We start from the raw sequence: 22173 nt of genomic DNA, 5'->3' as shown, positions 1-22173 counted from the left end.
AAGAAGATAGATCTATTGGGAAATAAGGATAATGTATAAAGAAAAGGAAAAAAAAAAGAATTTTCTAAAGTTACTTATCTTTCTCTTTCAAAAAAATATTTCAACAAATGAACTTGCTTTTGAGGAAATTTCTATTATTAAGATGTAGCTTGGCTCCAATAAATATTTTGAAAATGAAGAAATAACACTCTAGCTCTATATTTGTTTGTGTGTGTTTATAATGCTGGCATTCAAAATTGTTTGGGTATGCATGATCCCTGTTAATATCCTTTTTTTTTATTTTTTAAAGGGATTTTTTTCAGATCTTGAGGAGCATCTAGCTACATGCATTAGATTAAGTATTTGTTGAATTAAATAGCATGATTGAGGTTCCTTATATGTACAGTCAATTTTGGGTAACTGTGTGGCTCAATGCATTAAGAGTTGGGTGTTAAGTCATGAAACCAAAGTTCAAATCCAGCCTCAGATACTCTCTAGCTATGAGAAGATAAGCAAGCCATTTAAACTTTATCTGCCTCAAAATCCTTAACTGAAATGAGGATATTAATAGCACTTATCTCACAAAGTTGTTTGGAGGATCAAATGAAGTAACATTTAAAAATGTTTAGCATAATCTAGTTCATAGTAGGTCCTTAAAAATGCATATTGCCAGGGGGCAGCTAGGTGGTGCAGTGGATAGAGCACCAGCCTTGAATTCAGAAGGACCTGAGTTCAAATGTGATCTCAGACACTTAACACTTCCTAGCTGTGTGACCCTGGGCAAGTCACTTAACCCCAGCCTCAGGGAAAAAAAAATGCATATTGCCTTTCTTTACAGATATCTATCAAGACAGATTGCAAGTTCACTGATATTAACTGTGGTTTAATAGGTAGAATATGTAGAAAAATGATATTTTGATAAAAAATTATGATAAACTCAACATAATTTAATATACATAATTAGAACCAAATAAGTAACAAAAAGAAAGAAAACTTGTTACTATACTGCTTTCAATTTTGGGAAAAAAGTCAACTGTTTTAAGTACTCAAATAAGCATTTTCTTCTGAATTTATATGCTTACTCATATTTGCTTATCCTATTTATCCATATTTGAGAAGTCCAGGGGTTGTTAGCTCAGTACATTGTATATATTCAATGATTGACTATCCTTTGTTAATATAGCCCTTTTTTAATGGCTAGCTACAAAATGCCAGTTTGATATTAATTTAAACTGAATCAATATTTTGAAAAAAAAAAGTTTTTTTTTCCTTTTCTTTCTTTCTTTTTATTTTTAAAGAATGCATTACTGAATGATTCATTGACTAGATATTCTGAAGATTGCTCAATGATTTCATAGACCAAGTAAAGAGTTTATTTTAAAAAACAAAAACAAACAAACAAAAAAAGTCCTTACTATGGCTGCTTGATTTGGAACATGCAATTACACAATTTTATTCACATCTACCTATATATATATATTGCTATTATACTTTTTCTTACCTCCAACACTGGACATTCTTGATGAATCCTGATGATTATTCGATTTATTCCGATTCTGATTTTTCCTTTTGTTAGCTGCTCGGACAGACCGAAGAAGGACTTCACTTGCCTTGAAGAATGCAACCATGAAAGGCTGTTTGGATTGAGGTCCATGTCTTCCTATAAGTCCAGCTGATTTAACATTAATACTGCGCCCTAAAGTGGGACACATGGATCATGATATAGCATGGCAAATGCAAAAGGAAAATAGTCATGGATGGGATTCTCCTGCAGAGCTACTTCTAAGTAAAATGTAACTAAATCCTAATAAATCCTATTGATATTTTGAAGGGGGGAAATGTTATTAAGAAGCTTTTTTAATGAAAAATGTATATTTGTTATTACAATCAACATGTGATTTGTATAGGCAGATTGTTTATTTTGTGGATTAACATCAGAGATAAAAGAGTATAGAGCTGGAAGGTCTAGAATATATAGAATCTTAGAAATCAGAGACATAGAATTTAAAAATTGAAAGGGTTGTCAGTAGTCATTCAGTACAATAATCAGCATATGAAGAAATTGAGTCCTAGAAAGAGTGAAGGATTTAATCAAGCTCAATCAACCAATGATTAACATTTATTAAGTGCTTACTATATACCAATGTGCTAAGTGTTAGTGTTACAAAGGGACAATCTCTGACCTCAAAGAACTCTCAATCTGATGGAGAGACAACATGCAAACAAATATATACAAAGCAAGCTATATAAAGGAAGGAAAATACTATAGGTAAGAAAGAAGACTCCTTGTAGAAGATGGGATTTTAGCTGGAACTTTAAGGAAGTTATGGAAGTCAGAGAGGAGGAAGGATAGCATTTAAGTCATGGGATACAGGCATAGAGGATGCCTGGAGCTAAAAGATGGAGAGTCTTGTTTTTGGAAGAGTTGTAAGACTAGTTCCACTAGAGTGAGGATCAGTATGTAGAAAAATATGATTTGTATTTTAATCCATGGGCAACTTTTAATATTTTATTTTGACTTCTATTTACTAGCCAGAAAACTTTCATTTGTCCATATGTGCTAAGAAACTGCAAACTAATTCATCATGCTGTTGATGAATTGTCTTTGGGAAAATAAATATATAAAATGTTGCATAGTGAAGTGTGCAGAACCAGAAGAATAATTTACATAGTGACTACAAGGTACAAAGAAAAACATTTTTTAAAATAATTTTAAAGTAGGATGGGGCAAAGAAGTTTTGTTGCTCCTATGTAATATTGAAGATGTACTTTTTAAAAACACATATTCACCATTTTATAGATCTTTATTATTCTAATTTGTATACAAATATACTTATATCTGTTAATGAGTACTAAGTTCATGATAAAAAGAACATATAATAAAACTACATGATAAATAAAATAATAATATATAATTCAGCCAAAGAAATATTTTATTATGTTGTTTCTGTTGCTTAAATCATACATTTCATTGCTAACCTCTATTGGCACAATTAATAAAGAGAATTTATTTTCATAGTTTATTCAAAATATGTCAAAGACATGGACTATAAGAGTTAAAGAACAAAAATGTGTATTTGAAATAAATAAAGCAATCCAGTATATTAAAACAATAGTAGGAACAATACAACCTACAAACTGACATTTTTATGCCACTCCACTAACTAAATGTCCTGCCATTTTTTTTTAAAAAGTGCATTGAAATGATACTAGCTACACAAAAGAAATCTGAACGTTACAGAGAACCTGCACCCTAGTTCAAATCCTAATTGCCAATCTAATTGGTCACTTAATTGGTGACCTTCTATCATTACAACCTTCCTTCTGTGAATTTAATATAGACCTCTCTGATGTCTCCCATGTACTGGTATAGAAATCTAGTCCTGGGGGCAGCTAGGTGGCACAGTGGATAGATCACCAGCCTTGAATTCAGGAGGACCCGAGTTCAAATCTGATCTCAGACACTTAACACTTCCTAGCTGTGTGATCCTGGGCAAGTCACTTAACCCCAGCCTTAAAAAAAAAAAAAAAAGGAAAAAGATGCATTGCCTCAAACTCTAGCCAATTCTCAGTGAATTTTCTAAAAAGCTGTAATGATTATCAGAGAAATCTCAAGTGAATCTTAGTGCTGTCTATCTCAATTCTACATTCTAATTCATGTTACCAGAAGTGTTCCCTAACCCCTCTTAATTCTAGTACCTTCTTTCTTTTAATTATTTTCTATTTATCTTGAATATATCTGGTTTATAGATATTTGTTGCAAGTCATTTCTTCCATTAGATTATGAGCTTTTTCAGAGCAGGGAACATTTGTCTCATTTTGTGTCCTCAGTGTTTAGTCCAGTTGCTGGCACTTAGTAAACACTAACCATTTTTTGGACAGATAGACTACTTATCATTTGTCTCCATTATATAGGCAAGTATGGGCAGTAGAAACTTCCCAGAGTCCTAGCTTTAGCCTACACTTATATTTTTTGAGCTTCAGAATTCATTTAGAGTGAGTTCTGGATGAAAAGGTAACTTAGACTCAAAATTGCAGATGGTAATCACAAAAGCCAAATGTCCATTCATGCTACAGCTTTCCAAGTAACTACATATCAGCATGTATTAGACTAATATAATTTACATTACCATCTAAAATATAGATGGTTTCTCCTAATTAGATATTTATCCCTTTTTATAAAATATAACCACCAATTGTGTGTGATTGCTACATTGCAACCAAAACAAATGACCAAATTGTAAATTTTATTTCATCTGTGTGAACCAAGAGACCAGTATAATATGAAATTTGAAAACTCTAATTGCAATATATTTAACGTTTTAAAAAATATGTACAGGAATTACTCTGTATATAGAACTAACTCAACATTCAAGAGTAATATATAATAGAGTTTGAAATCTATTCATGATTGACTCTGGTTCTCCTCCTGAGGGAAGTACATATTTTATTAAAATATTTATTTAGTAAAGACAGTGGAGGAGCCTGACTGTGTTCTTAGAGACCTAGAAGAAAAGCAAGGAAAACAAGTCTCTGAAATGGCATCAATGACATTTTAGCAAATAAACCCTTGCTCTTAGCAGAATTTATTTTGGCAGCATAAACACTTTTGTGTGTACGTGTATTATGCAGGACCCTCCGACAGTCAGGAAACGAGACAGTGTCATGTGAGGCTGTGCAGCTGTTCCGGGGGACACAGAGGTCCTTTAAATATGAAGGTATGGGTAAGAGAACATTGACTTGTCTGGGCAGCATCAGTGTCCTCAATGATTGTTCTACAACAGATTGGAAAAATTTGCTCAGGAGTTCCAAGGACTAAAACAGTCATCTGCCTTCCAAATGTGTACTGCCACTAGGCTCCATTGAAAGAAAGGAGAGGAGAGAGGGAAAGGAGGAGAGAGACAGACAGACAGACAGACAGACAGAGAAAGAGAGTCAGAGACAGAGAGAGAACAGAGACAGAGACCAGCACAGAGACAGAGACAGAGAGATAGAGAGAGAGAGAGACAGAGAAAGAAACAGAGAGACAGAGACAGAAACAAAAAAGGAGAGACAGAGACAGAGACAGAGACACACACAGAGAGAGATACAGAAAGAGAGAGTCACAAATAACCAGAACTGTAAACCTTAAACAAATAAGCATATAGGTTTCCCTTTTAAATGCAAACTTACAGTGGCTTTCTGCCAGGGTCTATATTTCTTAGAAAAACTCTATCACTGGCATAAATGAAAGAGGCAGTTTGATTTGTGGCTAAAGCAGTTTCCATTCTACTTCCACTGTAACAAATGTATTAATTCAGCTCAGACTTCCTCCTTCTGGCAGCCCTTTTGCTGTAAAAAGAGAAATTAGAAGTCCCAGCCAAATACCATACCTTGAACTGACCCACTTCAATACATAAACACTTTTACAACATGTTTATTCAGGTGTAGCACTTTAAATTGGTTTAAGATGTTTCCAGTGACAGAGAGCTCAGCAAAGGGAAAAAAGAAGAACTGAGAAAGTTAACAGTTATGAAATAGAATAACTGGCAACCTAGACTGAACAACTTTGAATCTCCCTTCGTCTCCTTCTTTCTCTTTCCATCTTGTCTCTCTCTGTTTCTGTATATAAAATAGTAAAATACTATTTTGAAGTCTTTTATTTTGAGTGTGTGTTTTAATGGAGTGTTAATTTAACAGTAGCCAAATTTGTTGCTTGTATACATTTATGGTTGTAGAAATCAAATTTACAATTTAATGCTTTGATTATTAAAGTAGCAAGATATTCACAGGTAAAATGCAGTTAGGTTCTCTTTCTATTTGTTAAAATAATTATCATCATGCTGAGAGGGAAATAAGCACTCAACACACAGTTCCCATCTTTTTTTTTTTTAGATTTAGAGAGCTTTAAAATATTGTTCAAATGAATACTTTAATTTTTTATCGGTATGGGATTAATACTTTACTGGCCTGAATCACTTATTAGATTTATGTCCTAAAAACTGAAAAGATGTGGGTAGGTTACAAATCTAGGTTTCTTCAACTTTACAAAGGTGGATATTGTGTGAGAAGCAAAATACCCTTCAAACTAATGTGAACTCCCTTTAAAATAACTTTTAATATTATTAAGTTTCCTCTTGGTTTCCTTTTGACTTCAGCAATGAGGTGGCTATTAAGATTCCACAAGTAAAGGTTTGCTTAGTTACCCCAGGTATCAAGCCATTCAGTAGAAAAATTAACTCTTTGGCCTACTCCTTTAGACATAGACTATGCATGTACAGATTATGGGCATCTCAAGGTACTAGATCTTTTGAAAGACTAACGAGTAATTTTAGTAGGAAGTGCAATTTTAAGCCTGAATGAAAGCTTAAAGTATATTTAGTATTCTTCAAAAAATATATAATTAGTGTATTGTAGATAACAAATCTTTCAAAATATTTATTTTTGTAATATATTTTATTCCAAACTGTATCAAAGAAGAAACCACAAATGAATACATATTCTGAGATGTCCAGACTAAAACATTTAAAAACATTTCTTTAAAATGCCATGGATGCATATATTGCCATAATGGGCATAAAGGATTAGCTTTTCTAAAGCAATCTATAGTTCTTGGTAAATTTATGGCTAGGAGACATAACGATTGGCTATACACTACATCACTGAATGTGCCTGGAAATAGGAAACTGGGAAATGTGTGATTGGGAGGGGAAGAAAAAGGAAAGGTTAGTGGGAACAAATTCAGAAACTCAAGTTTTGGCACCTGAAACAGACTTTTAAAAACAGAAAAAAATTACCAGGAATGAAAGAAACACTTTGTAAAAATTATACTGGTAGAATTTGGGGAAATGGGTAGAATAGACAAGAAAGGTCCTAAAATATATATCCATCCATGTTTCAGTCATGACACATTTTTTTATTCCTCAATTATAATGTGAAAGTATAGAAGAAAAGTTTTAAATGGGTAAGAGACATTTTACTGCATACAGGATTACTCTTTATTCAGGAGTTAGTAAGGTCATCAGATATGCTTAATATGGCTCCATTCACCAACATGAGGAATGGAGTGTGAAGATTTCCAATATCCTGACCTCAGTTTTCATAGATTTTTGTTGTATGAGCACTATAACCAGTAAAACCAGTCATATATGCCTAAGGCTAAACCTAAGAAAATTTCAATTTGTTGTGGAAGGGTGGGTTGGCAAACTGAGGCCCCATCCCAAATCCATTGGTTTTATGTTTCATACCAGTTCTTTTGGAAAATGTGACTTTCAAAATGTTTATTTCTTAAAAAACAGGCTTATTAAGGAGATCCTGACATGAAACAGCTTTTTAGAGACATGTTGATATTATAAGGATAAGTGAATCAAAATGTGAGTATTTAGCTTCCCTTTAGGATATACAGTTTTGTGGGAAATTTCATTTGGGGGTTTATCAGTTTCCAAACTTTGATATCTCTTCTGAGATGTTAGTATGAATTTATGTTTGTTTCTTTACTTCAGTAAACCCACAGCAACTGCCTGCTTAACCCAAAACACCTGTGAAGATACTTGAGGCAAGAATTACCTTTCATTTCAAAAGAGAAGTCAGAGTAAATAAGCTTCATAGGATATTTTGGAAGCTCATTATTTGCATAAAGTATCTGATACATGGAAGGCTATTAACAAAACCTTTTTAAAAATTTATTTTTAAAGCTTTTTATTTTCAAACATATACATGGATAGTTTTCAAAATTCCTCCTTGTAAAATCTTGTGTTCCAAATTTTTTCTACCTCCCTTACCCCCATCCTCTCCCCTAGGTGACGAATAATCCAATATATGTTAAACATATGCAATTCTTCTATACATATTCCCACAATTATCATGCTGCACAAAAAGAAGAAAAAAAAACCCGTATCAAAAAGAAAAAAGTGAGAAATAAAATCAAATGTAAGCAAACAACAACAAAAAAGTGAAAATACTATGTTGTGATACATACTCAGTACCCACAATTGTCTCTCTGGATGCATATAATGATTTTTCGGTTTTTATTAACCAAAAAAATAACTTTCCAGTGTTACCAGACAAATCTCTAAGATTCGAAATTGCAGAACAATTGTGAGTCTGCTTTACTGGAAAGAATTTCATGATTAGAAGTTCATTACAACCAGGTATGTAAGGGAGCTGCCTCCTTGAGGCTTGGAGAGGTAATTGTTAAATTTTCTATATGAGAATTTATACTTTCAAAATCTGCAAATGCTACAAATGAAGGTTTGATTTGTTTTGCTGTTGTTTTTTCTTGATTATCTAGACTTAAGAAAATTAAAGAAAATGTTATGAATATTAAAATTGTGTCATGGCTTTTCAGAGAGCTAGTTGTTGAACATTTCCCAACAAGCTGCTGATCATAAATTAATTCACAGGTATAGAGTTCCCCAAAAGTCCATTTAATTTTCCCTTCACATATGTGATTTAAATTCCATTTAAAACTATTTTTATTTTCACATTAACAATAAACTTATAAATTAATAAAAACTGACAATAGAAAAGTGGATTGTATAAGAGTGTTAAATTCCGTTATATAAAGTTTTATTATTTTTAAGAACTATATCTTAGCAAGTGGAATAAATTTTGGTGAATAATATTTCATACAGCTTTTCCCAGTTTGATCTTCAGAGATATTAGTTTTGTAATTTCTTCTTTTAACTTATACAGAACATAATTTTTTTTCTCATAGAATAAACTAAATGATGGTAAAAATCATAATTTAGCATTTAGTAAGAAGGTGAATTTAGACTACTGTAAGTTTTCTCATTGCCCATATGGGTTTCAATTCCAACTTGAATTAATATACCACACTTGGTTATCTGAAACATGTTTTGGTTGAAATATGAAACAATTTATCTAGGCTATAAATTATACTCTAAAACATGAAATTGTAACTGTATGAACTGAATAAATCATTTAAAATAGTTTAAAGGATTAAGAAGAGTGTACAATGACTCTTCACTCAAACTCATCTTCTTAGATAAGTTGAAATTGGATTTACAAATTCTTGTGAATCAGTTCCAAATCAGGAAAAATTCTTGTTATCTTCAGTTGTATAGAATTCAATGGCAATTGATTATTAATTTTACATAAGACTTGCTTAAAGAATGAGAAATGTAAGTGCATAATCTTCTGTAATAAAATTTTTCAAATATTTGTAATGTGCTTTATTTTGTACGGGCTTTTGAATACTCAAGATTGGCCTGGTTTCTAGGATTCCTTATTTGAGCTTTTCTACAATCTGGTCAGTTTGTATTTTCTTCAATGGACTTATAGAGTCATTGGATTTGGAAGCAGGAAAAGAATTTGAATGCAAAGATGATAGAACCACTTGAGAATATGAAATATGGTCATTCTCTTTCTCTGCACAAGATGATGAAAAGAAGCATTCTCACCCACAGTTTCCAAAAGAGAAAGAAAGGGAAAATTATCCATAAATCTGAAATTCTCCATAAAGATTATGAGAAAGATATAATGTGTTATACCTTAGAAGAAGTTACAGATGCTAGAAGTGATGTGAGGTATATTTTGTTGGAAACAAAGGAAGAGAAAAGGAGTCTTATGACTAAAGCAGTGACAGACAAGAAAATTCTTCAGGGTTGAAAATTGAATCTGCTGAGACTCCAGGGAGGATGAATAAGGGGATAGAACCATAAAAGAACAGGGCCAAGGTTTTGTGCCTAAGTTTGGAAGCTGTCCAGAAGGCTGAAGTGTTTTACTGCATAAAGAGCAGCACTGAGGTTATGGAAAATGATTATCGCTTCTGCTATAGGGCCATCAGTCTGCAAATAAGGAGGCACAATGCCCCAACATGACAAATCTCAAAAATTATTTTTTAGTTGGAACTTATTCTCAGCTAGTGGAAAGATAAACTTCATGCTAAGAATGTCAATTTACTTCCATGTAAACACTTCCTGCTCAGTAGTAACTTCCGTTTATATAGTACTTTTCCTCCTGTAGCCCAAAGTTCTATTCCGACATCACTTAAGCCATATTTATCATGTCCCAAAAGAAATCAATTACCAGGAGATATTATAGTCCTCATTAATTTAAAAAAGACAGAAAGCATCCTTTCCTGAAATTAGGGTTCTAAATTATTCATTTTTAATTTTCTTATTTTATGTACATATTTAAACCACAGTAATAATTTTCCTCAGCCAATGTAACACATAACTTTCCTTTAAAAACATTAAAATATGAATTTTAAATAAAATTCTGAAGTCAAGAATTAGTTGCCTAATTTCAAGCAAATGATTCCTAAGAATAATTTGCATATGTTCCAATATCACTAAAAGATAGCTTTTCAGCCTAAAACTAATTTGTTTGTTTCCTATCAATAAATAAACTACTCTGTTTTATATACAGTTGGTGACAGATCTTCAAAAGACACTTAAAGAGAAGCTTTTAAAAAAAGTTATTATCACATTAATATGTGATATATTACTTAAATTTAAATGTTTTAATCATGCAGAGAAGCATGGTTTGTTAAATATTTGACATTTTCTTTCAACTAGATGCATTAAACTGAAATAAGTATAGGATTCTCTCAGAATATCCATGTCACAAATATTAAAAAGAAATTATTGACTTTGATATATAGTAATGGGAATAAAGAAAAATTATATTGTAGTGAGAGAGAAAAGTGTGAGAAAGTGGATAATGAGTTCATCTTAAAATTCAGAAAACCTAGATTCAAGTCCTAATTGAGACATATTACTATCTGTGAAATCTTCAGGGGGGAAAAAAATTCTAAACCTCTCAATGCTCAAGGCAACTTTGTATGATATGAAAGAAATTGCAGGTGTATGTCAAGATAGAGAAGAGTAGAAGAGAAGTTGATAGAAGACTCTTTCCAATTCAGTCTCAAATAATTATAAAATAGTACCTCATAAGTAATTCTAAAATGGCAGAAGCAACAAAATGACAGGATGAAACAACTTTCCAATGCAAGACCTTTCCATTAGGAAAGGTCTATCTCACTTGGGTAATAGACATTTTTAATCCACTTGGACTTAGTCAAGATAAACTTGATTGATTATTGATCTCTTTCAGGAACCCCTAAATTAATTTAGTATAGCATAATCCTCAAATAGGAATATCACAAGAGTCTCATCATCCACAAGGAATCATCCTCAGCCTGGACTCTACATGGATCCCCTACATCATGATACTGAATATTTTTGGGAATCATACTGTAAGTGACTCTACTTTGTGCCTTTACTGATATTTTTATCAGTCATTGAAAAGTCTTATTTTTGATGATATATTTTCCACACAATTCTGAATAATCTTGATGTACAGATGGGAAATACTTTATTGTTTAGTGCCTATAAGGCAAGATGATAGACATTTATATATTAAATGTTTGTCCTTCTAAATATTGGAACTCAGGAAGAAAGACCCAGTCACTCTGAGTTTGCATATTCCTGTTTGAAATCATTATTAGGCATTAAAAAAAATTCTGAAAATGAAGGTCCAGTGCATGTCTAAATGTGCACACTCATGATCATAAATAATGTCCTCCTCAGTAGTGGAAGTAGTAGATAGAAAGCTTGATAGAGAAATAGGATCACACAAAAACATAATATTAATTGCCAATGGTGATGGTTGGGCATTTTATTCCTGTAGTTTAGGCATTAAACCTTAGCTCCTCAGGTTTCTAATCTAGTCAGAGTAAGTTGTCTTTGAGGTGTTGCATTGGCAATGAAGACTCCAGTGAAAGAAGGATTTAACAAACTTTAAACTGAGCTTCATATAGTAAGGAATTTTTCTACCCCAAATATTTTTTAAATTTTGAATCAACTTAAAAATGTTTTCCCAAAGATTCTCTAGCCTAATATAGTATTGCTTTAATAATAATACTATTAAGATTATTGTTGCCATTATTCATTTCATTGGTAAGGAGATCCACAGAGAAGAAATTCCCTTTATCAATGAAGATTGAGTATTGCTGCTCCATTTCCTGCTTTCCCTAAGGACTGTTTCACTTTCACTGTGATTTTTTATCCCATAAAGAGTAACCTCTTTCGACAAACTTCCTAAATCCCTTTTCAGTTCTCTTTAATGTTTTGTCTTCCCTAGGTGGTTCAGCAGATTAGAGTGCTGAGTCTCGAGTTTGGAAAACCCATCTTCCTGAGTTTATAGCTAGCCTCAAACATATTAGCTATGTGATCCTGAGCAAGTCACTTACCTTTTCCTCGGTTTCTTATCTGTAAAATACACTGAAGAAAGAAATGGCAAACCACTCTATTATCTTTGCCAAGAAACCCCAAATGAGTTCATGAAGAGTCAGACATGCCTGAAATACAGGCTGAATTGAAACAGTGAACAATAAAAACAATAAAATTGGAATGTCTTTGATAGAGACAATCTTGTTTTCTTGTTATTGTATCTTCATTGTTTAACACAATACTTACTACATACTAAGTAATTACTAAATGATTTATCTAATGTATTTTGTTAGTTTATATCTTATAACATTTTCTGCTGTTTTGAAATTGTTTCTCCTAACATTGTACAAAGTTACAACAACATTGGGCAATGATCAACTTCGATACTTTGCTCTTCTCAATATACAGTGATCTAAGATAATTCCAAGACTCATGATGGAAAATGCTAATCATATCCAGAGAAAGAACCATGGAGCCTTAATGCAAATTGAAATATACAGTTTTCACTTTTTTTTTCTTTCTCTGGGTGTTTCTCTTTTATTCTCATTCTTCTTTCATGATGTAATTAAATAGAAATAAGTTTAATATATTGAACATGTATAATCTATATCAAATTCTTATCATCTTGGGGAGGGGGAAAAGCAAGAACAGAAGGAAGAAGGGAAGAAGAAGAAAAATGGATATGTTGTAAAAATAAATATTGAAAACAGAAAAAAAATTAAAAAATAAGAACTTCAAGCAAGCAAGCAAAAGATATTGTTTCTCCCCAGGTTACTTAACCAAAATATTAGACATCTGATTAAGAACTCAGGTTAGCCTAACTCAGAGTTCAGTTCATTAATCTCTTTGCCATGCTATTTGGTATTGATATCATTTTGGAATTATATTGCCTATGTCTATACTGATATAATACTGTCACCATTAGCTTCTTCACTTTTAACTACCAGATCAAAATATATAAACAAAACAAGAGAAACTTAAACTTTTCTAGATAATTTAGCAGTGGGCTGAATAAGCCTGTTTTCCATGTCCATGGTTACAGGTTTGAAAAAATAGTATTCTTGGAAGCCAGATTAAGTATCAGTATTGCTTCTTGCTTGTCACTAGATCACAGAATACATGCAGGAATTTAAGGTACAAAAAGACTAGAAATGCAGGGAGAAATTGCAGGTCATGAAATAATAAATGCTATATTAAGAAGTCATTTTTCTGCATTCATATTAAATGGTGCTAAATTCATGGCTCTTCAGTAAATGATATTCACAGTGCTACTTACAGTCAATCATAAATATGCTTAAAAGTAAAACAAAGGGTGTGATTCATAGAATAGGATAAAACATAAAAGACTCCAGGGGATACGAGTGAATGGGTAAGGAAAGGTGTGAAATCAGGTTTTCCATTTTATTTCCACACATATTTTATGATGTAATTCGTCAAGAGCTTCTTATCATTTTTAAAATAATAATTTCCTTCCTATGGATCATTACAGAGAATACAAATATCAAAGGATGGCAGTTGGCCATGAAGCATTATTGGTATTGGTATTGGTAATGAAGCATTAACTAGAACATTAACAGGGACAAAAGTGAAGACATTAAAAAGTAAATTTTAAAAAGACCTCTTATTTATTAGAGACTGAAAGTAGCTATAAATTACATGTTGATGGATCTCATATATCTTACTAAATCCCCTTTCTACCATTTGGTGGAAATGAGGTTTATAAAAAAAAAAAAATGAAGTTCAGTAACTAATAAAATAGTATATGAATGCCTCTTCGAGTTGCAGAGCCAATTAATGAATCAATTAAATGTGCAAACCAGGTATAAATAATTCCTACATATGCCTGTTGAATCAATTAACAAACTAAGTTCTGAGAGTAAAATGCTTGAAATCAACTGGAGAAATGTTTTGGGTTTGGTTGAAAAATAGATATATTTCTAGTTATGTCTAGAGAAGGAACTCAAGCAGGAAAGAGGCTTCACTTTGGGTAAATGCTGAGGATTCAGACCTCAAGCTTTGTTACCACAGGGCAGCAAAGAGCTTAGAGAGTAAATCCACAGAAAATTACATCTCCCCTTCCTCACTCCCAAACTTGCGTCTATGTCCTTTCAGAAACTACACAAATGTTCCAGCCAACAACTCTGAGAAGACAAACTATCTCTGCTGATAAATGCAAGATTCAAGTAGCATGGCCTCTTTTGTAGGGAGAGAAATTCAAATACTCCAAAGCCAGTGCCCCTCACAGTTACATACAGCTCAGGAAATGTCATGGGTATGACAAGTAGGGAGAAAAACATTTCTCTCCAATGAGTTGTGAATTATCCCTTCATTGCATATGATATCTAAATGTGAACCCACTTTTATCTGCATTCTCTATATACTTGTGGGAATATGTTATAGATTTTTGTTAGGTTTTTTTGTTTCTTTGATTTTTGGTAGTAAATGTGTTTATTCCATCAACTCAGTAAATATCCATCTCCAAAAGCTAATTGTGTCTTCATTTGATCTTCATAACAAACTTTCAAAGTAGGTACTATTACCGCCAGTTTACAGTTGAAGAAACTGAGACAAACAGAGGTTAAAAGATAATACATCTCTGAAGGTGGATGTGAAGTAAGTATCCCAGACTCAAGGTCTAGGGTTATATAAATTCTATCAAGATAACTTTCTCAAAGGTAAGTATTTTTGGTTAACTTGGCATTTAGAGAAGAATAAAACTAACCAGCATCCTCTAAAACTATTTCAGGAAAAAATAAGAAATTTATAACATGAAATAAAATATTTCTAAAAGGATTGAACCAACATACAACTATTAAAAAGATTGCTACTTGTTCTGGACTGGTTTCAAACCTACTCTTAGCCAACATCAGTGGAAATATCTGGAAATATTCCATTTGAAAATTACAACCTGACTTATTCTTTGAAAAACATTTTAAATGTTGTAGAGCCTCTTCAATCAATTTTCTTATAACAGAGTTTCTAGCTGTCTAATATCTATCTTATCTGAAAGTGGGCTACTTAGAAGTTATGTTAGTTAGCTATCTGTATACCATAGTAGCTGCTCTAATCCAACCAAGATTGCCTGGCTCTGCATTCACTTCATAGAATATTTCACAGAATGGGAAAAACCAAGAAGCTAATATAAATTGGGATTTCTAATTGCCTAATGCAGGACAGTAACTGAAATCTCTGCATGCTAAACCTCCTCAACCATTTTTGGTTTTGCAATGAACAAGTAATATTTATAGAACTAGGAAAATTTTAAAAGAAAGAACAAGGTTTTGGAACAATTTTTAAGTCAGTAGAAAGGCTGAAAATATGAAAAAAATTAGAAAATTCCTAATCTAATGAAAAGATACTATCTATGATTTAAGTGAATTCCAGGATGACTCAAAAAAAAAGAAGTATTTTATCAAAAATTTCAAATATAATAACAGAAATAGTAATGAACTTTCCACACATATTCTAAAATGGATGGAAATTATATTAAATAATAATTAAATAAAGTAGATAAAGAAAAAACCTATATTATATGAATTACTTAAAGAAATAGAGATAGAAAGTCTCTGACCAAATTCCTTTGATAGGAAAAAGAAAATAAAACAATAGAAAGAAAACTGTAGATTAATTTCACTAATAAACATTGATGGGAAAATATTGAATATTAGTAAAAAAAAACGTTATATTAATACAGTTTTAAGGAATCACAGTGATCTGAAGGGAATATAAAAGAGAAATGCAGGTACATTTCAACTTTAGGAAAATTGGTGAAAATCATAGTGCTGTTAATGAGAAAAATATAATTCTATCAATAAATGCAGAAAACGTCTGACAAAATATAGCTCATTTAAGTAAAATACTCATAGGAATAAATGGATATTCTCTTAATAAAATAGAATCATATTTAAACCTAAGAATTAGCTAACCTCATCCCTTCTCACACTGCCATCTCCTTGGTGCAGAGAAACCCTTATCATCTCAAACCTAAGCAATTTCAATAGTCTCCTTGTTTGTCTGCCTCAAGTCTCTCTCCACTCCATTACCAATCAGGTATCAAAGATACCTGATCTGATAGCAATGTCACCTTCTATTCAATAAACCTCAATGTCTTATCATCTCCAAGATCAAATATAAAGCCCATTGTTTACCCAAAACCTTCCTAAAGTTGTCCTTTTCTGCTTTTCCAAGCTTCCTATACCTAATTTCTCACTTCAACCCACTCCTATCTCTACTGTATTATATGATACAGTGACACTAGCCTTTAAACAAGATAAGTCATTTCCTGACTAGGCATTTTCCTTTGCTGCACCCCAGATATGGGATATTTTCTCTCTTCAGCTCTGCCTCCTAAATTCCCTGTCTTCCTATATGTCTAAGCCAAAATCTCATTGTCTATAGTAAGTCTTTCCCTAGCTGCCTTATTTCTAACATTTTATGGATTATGTCCAATTTATCCTGTGTATACTTTGTTTGTTAGTAATCACTTTCATACTATATACTATATACTATATACTATCTCCTTAGATTGTATTAATAACAAATTAATGTCAAATAGACATTATATAGACAAATATACTATATACTATATACTATCTCCTTAGATTGTATTAATAACAAATTAATGTCAAATAGATGAATGAGTTAATAAATAATTGATAGAAAAATGAATATGTTGATTAATTAATGTTGGAGGGATATATGAAGAGAGGGAAGCTTATGTTCAATATCTTTTCCAAGAAAACTTCAAATAGGTCCATGAAGAGTTGGATATAACTGAAATGACAAAACATATCGGAATTAAAATGGTGGAAAGCTTGATTGCTAAATAAGAGATTTTTATTTTATCCCATCGGTAAGGAAAAACCATCAAAGAATTTTGAGCACGTGAGTGATTAAAGGAAACCCATATTTTAAGATTACTTTGTTAACCTGTGTGCTTGAAAGTATATGATCATGATGTCATGTGCATAAAGCTGTAATTTGGTCCAATGATTTTGAAAATTAGCTTAGACCTATGCTTAAAAATTACCTAAACTTTTGACCAATGATAGAACTACTTAGCATAGATCCAATAGAGATTCCCTCATTTCATATATCTCTCTGTCTCTTTCTGTCTTTCTGTCACTGTCTTTTATGTGTATACACTTACAAGTACATACACACACAGAGAGACAACACATGGTATATATTGAACACATACATACACACATATATCAAAATTTTATGATAATATAAAATTTTAAATAAGGTTTTTGTAATTTTGTTTATCACTTTTCTATTAAGAAAAGCTCTATTATGTTTGCAATAAGGAATCATTGGGAAGTCTCAGGAAACACAAAATACCATATGTAGGTTGTCAGAACAGAATAAAGCATTCTGATCAGTATGACACAACATTCCTTGTTTTTTTCTTGCCATGTCACAATGTTAAGGCACATTAAACACATAGCCTACTCAAAGCCTTAGATTCATGTTTTCCTCAAGTAAATGATACTTAGTCTAATGTTTTCTACATTATGTTTTTCAAGGTCTTTTAAAATTCATTTTAAGTCCAAATAGAAGATATTCTATTTATTTGGATTAAATCTTGTTTCATTAGTTTTAATATAATGTGATAGACTGTTAAGTTCTTTAGATACTTATCATTGTGTCTCTAAGTTTTATATATCATCTAAAAATTGAATCTCTGTGTGTGTGTGTGTCTTCATTTAAGTCTTTGATAAAAATATTCACTAGAATAAAAAAAAGGAAAATTGGGAAATTCCACTATACTTCCTTGCAAATCAGTGTTAGTCCCCTAAACAATACATTTTGCCAGGACTTTGAAATGTTTTTTTTTTCTTTTTTTGTTTTTTATTTATAATTTTTTCACAGTATATATGCATGAGTAATTTTTTTTAATAATATTATCCCTTGTATTCATTTTTCCAAATTAACCCCTCCCTCCCTCTACTCCCTCCCCTTGATGACAGGCAATCCCATAGATTTTACATATGTTACAATATAACCTAGATACAATATATGTGTGTAAATACCATTTTCTTGTTGCACATTAAGTATTAGATTCTGAATAACATGAATATTTTCAATGTATAAGAGTCACATTAAGAAGTTAATTTTAACTAATATGCAATTAAATCAATCACATAATCTTTATAAATCCATATGTATGATGTATAGATTATATAGATATATACATATAAAAGATATGGTTTTAAATAGTTTAATAGCTATCTCCCTATATGTATCTATGTATTTGTTTTTCTAAGCACATGTATGTATGCATGTGTATATATGTGTGTATAAATCCATTCATCTGTCTATCCATTTATCATAGAGAAGAAATCATGAGAAATCTGATTTACAGAGTCCTAAATATTGATTTTTTTAATGTTCTTTTATTTGAAACCAAGTTTTACCCCTATAAATTTAGCTAAAAACAATCATTTGGCTTTATAAACAAAATATTTGAAGACACAGCTTTATGTATGTATGGAAAGATTCATCATAGATAACTTAAAAGATGATCTCTAAAACACAAGATGTTGAAAGGATTCACTGGAAAAAAATGGGAGAAATTCAGCTTCAGAAACTTAGGTAAATAATAATGAGAAACTGCCATCAAAACAAAGGGAGAAAAAATATATCACCTTTGATCCCTGAATTTCTTCTGCTACTTATTAACACCATGTCAGCTGATGTTCAGATTAACCAGCATCATAGATCATCTGACCTTTGACATAAATTAAATAGTTATCTGACAAGACTTTAATTTAATTTAGAGATGTTCCCTGAGTTAAAATAGTGTTTTAAGATATACTCAGGATAATTTTGCAACTGCCTTCACCAGCTGCTTCCTTTTTAATTTATTATTTTTTAAATGAGCATGGTTTCCAATACTCATTAAAACTAGGTGGTTAGGAATTTGGCTATTTTAAATGAATGCCACAATTACATGTGAATTTTTAGAAAAGACTTCCACAATTTTGGAGAAAAAATGTTGTCATCTAAAGGGCTTATGAGAATCTCCACATTGATCTGATATAGAAATCAAATCCTATTTTCACTTGGAATCAGGTATGGATAAGTTTGAAAGGAAAATATTTAATGAATTTCTCAGCTCAGTATTACTGTTTTGTACCTCTATTTATTTATTGTCTTTATTACCTTCTCTACAGGCCTCTTTCTTGCATTGCTTAAAGCTTAATGCATTGGATACACACCCTTTTAATCTTAGAATCATATGAAGTGGTGATCACTGAAAGAACAAAGTGAGGGAGAGGAGCAATGTATCTTTCTCACCCAGAATGCAAAGAAAATCATCACTTGGGGAACTCCCAGTGACATAAAACCTTCCATCTCTAAATTATTACTCATCTCTCACTTGATAAGAACTGTACCATTATCTCAAGGACTTTGAGATTAAGTGGCTTGCCCATGGTGACAAAGATTGTAAGTATCAGAAGTGAGATTTGAATCTAACTCTTTCTGTCTAATAAGCCCAAACATTTATCCACTTAGAAAAGCTTCTTTTAACACTTGACTATAATTGAAAATCTATTTTTAGAAAAAAAGCCTTCCTACCATCAACAACTTGAAATGTGATTATTATGACAATGTGCATCTTTCCTGAAATAGAAACAATGGCTTCTAGAATATCTCCCAACTTAACTAAATATCATAACAGTTTCAAAATGGCTTAAATTTAATTTACTTATGCATATTATAGCTACATGAGTTCATTTGAAAGAAGATAAGGTGGTGGTGTGGAAAAGTAGCAGAATTTGAAATTGACAGAAATGGATCTGAATTATTATTTATAACACACTTTTTAATCTTTCTGAATTCTGTTTCCTTATTCATAGATTTAGAACTAGGAGGGAACTTAGAGACCACTGGGTTCACCTCCCTTACTTGCCAGATAAAGAAACCTTGGTATAAAAATGTAAAATTACTTGTTCTAAGGTTACATGCTTAGAAAAAGTCAGAGATGAAACTTGAACCCAATTCTTACTGATTCTAAACCCAGTCCACTCATGACATCTGTTGCATTTTCAATTCATCATCTTAATCTCTCAGTTGTCCCACTTTCACACATCTTTGGTGCACAAGGGAGAGGTACAGCAATTATAATTGTAAAGGTGCTCAGTAATATCTATATGTACATAACATCAATACATAATCAATACAAAGTTCAATACATAATCAATACTTTTATATTATGATTAAGGAAATATGGATGTGAGTAACCAAAGTCTGTGTTATTAAGGTAATTTCAGAAGAAAATCTCCTAAGGCTTTTCTCCTACCACAAAATTGTGCTTTCTCTATCCTGTGTCTTAGTTTATACTGCCCCCTCTGCCTATTGCAGAATGCTCTCCCGTAATCTTCTCTGTCTATTTGATTCATTAAAAAAGAGATGACCTTTTTCAGACATTAAAGGGCATGCTGAACCAACCTTTCATACTCATCTTTTCCTATTTTGTATTATAATCCTTTGAAAGTATGTCAAATGCTCAGGACTAGATCATGAGCTTCTTGAAAGCTTCTTGTTACCTGAATGATTAAAGGCCTCACAAAAAAAAATTTTAAATGTTTAATTTATTCATTATTTTAAAATTTAATTTACATATTCTAGAAAAATAAAATAGAAAAGATCTGTTGAAATGATGGCAAGTTTCCAAGAAAAGGAGAACCAATGTATCCAATTATTCTTTCTCATTCACAACAGATGTAGGAGACTGGAGTTGCTGATTCATTTGGGTTATAATCTGAGAATGAGCTAATAGCCATAATCTTGAAATGTTTTTTCTTGCTGGTATTCAAGTTCACCTGTGATGTCTTTCCAATCAAAGCATAAGAGCTCGTCAATTTTCCTATTCACTTGGGGGAAATTTCTTGTCTGTACTGGGAATTTTGTGGGTTTTGTTGTGTGAACAGTACAACATAAATCAAGAAGATAGCTTTTGGTTCCCAAGACACACAGATTATCTTCTGCAGACAATCAGGGTGTCTCTAACACCCAGTTACATAAGCATTATAGCATTTCCATTATGATGTTCACTGGAGAGCTATAGTAGCTTAACATATTTAGAATTTTTTGCTTCCAAATATGCCTCTTCTATCTTGATTTATTTTTATTTGTCTCACAGCAAAAAAAAAAAAAAAAAAAAAAAAAAAGAATTTTTTAAAAGGTCACATTTCCTAGAATTAAAGAATCAAACCTTAAAGGTAATTTATTTAACTCCTTCATTTTACAAATGATCAAACTGAGGCTTACAAAGGGAAAAGTGATCTGCCTAGGCTCACACAAGGTGTAAAGAACAAAGTTGAGATTCAAACTTAATTTTTCTGGCTCCAAATAAAGTACTCTTTTCAAAATAACAAGCTATAATAATGTTTTTAAAACTTTGCAAATCTTAAAGTTATATAACATTATTATTTTTGTGTATTACAACTAGTGGCCCAGCTATATACTATCAATTTTCCTTACTATCAATTTGTCAGGATCAAAAGTTGCTGAAGATTTGTTAAGTCCAGATTCATTAGCAAAGTCTTTCAGTTGTCAGGATTATCCAGCATACTATCAATAGGATGATTTTATAGTTAAACAAACCTGTTGATCATTGTAGAGTATCTTTCTATTGGATGCAAAATATCAAGATTCTAAGTTCAAGTTCTTCACAAGAGGACCTATCTCTGCAAAGTTTTTTGCTCCAAGAAGTCTTCTAATATAGATAAATCTCAAGTATTTAATATCATATAATCTCTTCCCTTCAAAAACTATAATTTTGTGCAAACTGATTTATGAATGTTCCTTGAATGAATAATTCCATTTGCTACCTCTATGCAGCCCCTCATGTTATTCCTCTAAAGAAAAAATACATCCTGATGACAGAGATCTGGGCCCAGAGTTAGGAAGACCTAAGTTTAAATCTAGCCTCAGAAACTATTTGCCATGTGACCCTGGGTAAGTCACTTAATAATGTTTGACCTAGTTTTCTCATCTACAAAATGAA

The 22173-nt window shown here is 31.8% G+C and overlaps 1 protein-coding gene across 2 annotated transcripts in view; it reads right to left on the bottom strand.

The window, feature by feature from the left end:
* BMP5 (bone morphogenetic protein 5) overlaps positions 1–22173 on the bottom strand; it is a 164331-nt gene that overhangs the window by 24166 nt on the left and 117992 nt on the right. For both annotated transcript variants that reach the window (XM_074310627.1, XM_074310628.1), the window contains one exon: positions 1481–1675. In XM_074310627.1, coding sequence (XP_074166728.1) covers positions 1481–1675 — 195 coding nt within the window. The remainder of the gene's footprint in view (positions 1–1480; positions 1676–22173) is intronic.

This window comes from Sminthopsis crassicaudata, chromosome 4 (genome assembly GCF_048593235.1).
Source record: "Sminthopsis crassicaudata isolate SCR6 chromosome 4, ASM4859323v1, whole genome shotgun sequence".
In the NCBI taxonomy this organism is placed as follows: Eukaryota; Metazoa; Chordata; class Mammalia; order Dasyuromorphia; family Dasyuridae; genus Sminthopsis; species Sminthopsis crassicaudata.
Note: the sequence above shows the minus strand (reverse complement) of the source record. Positions and strands in the feature narration are given on the sequence as shown.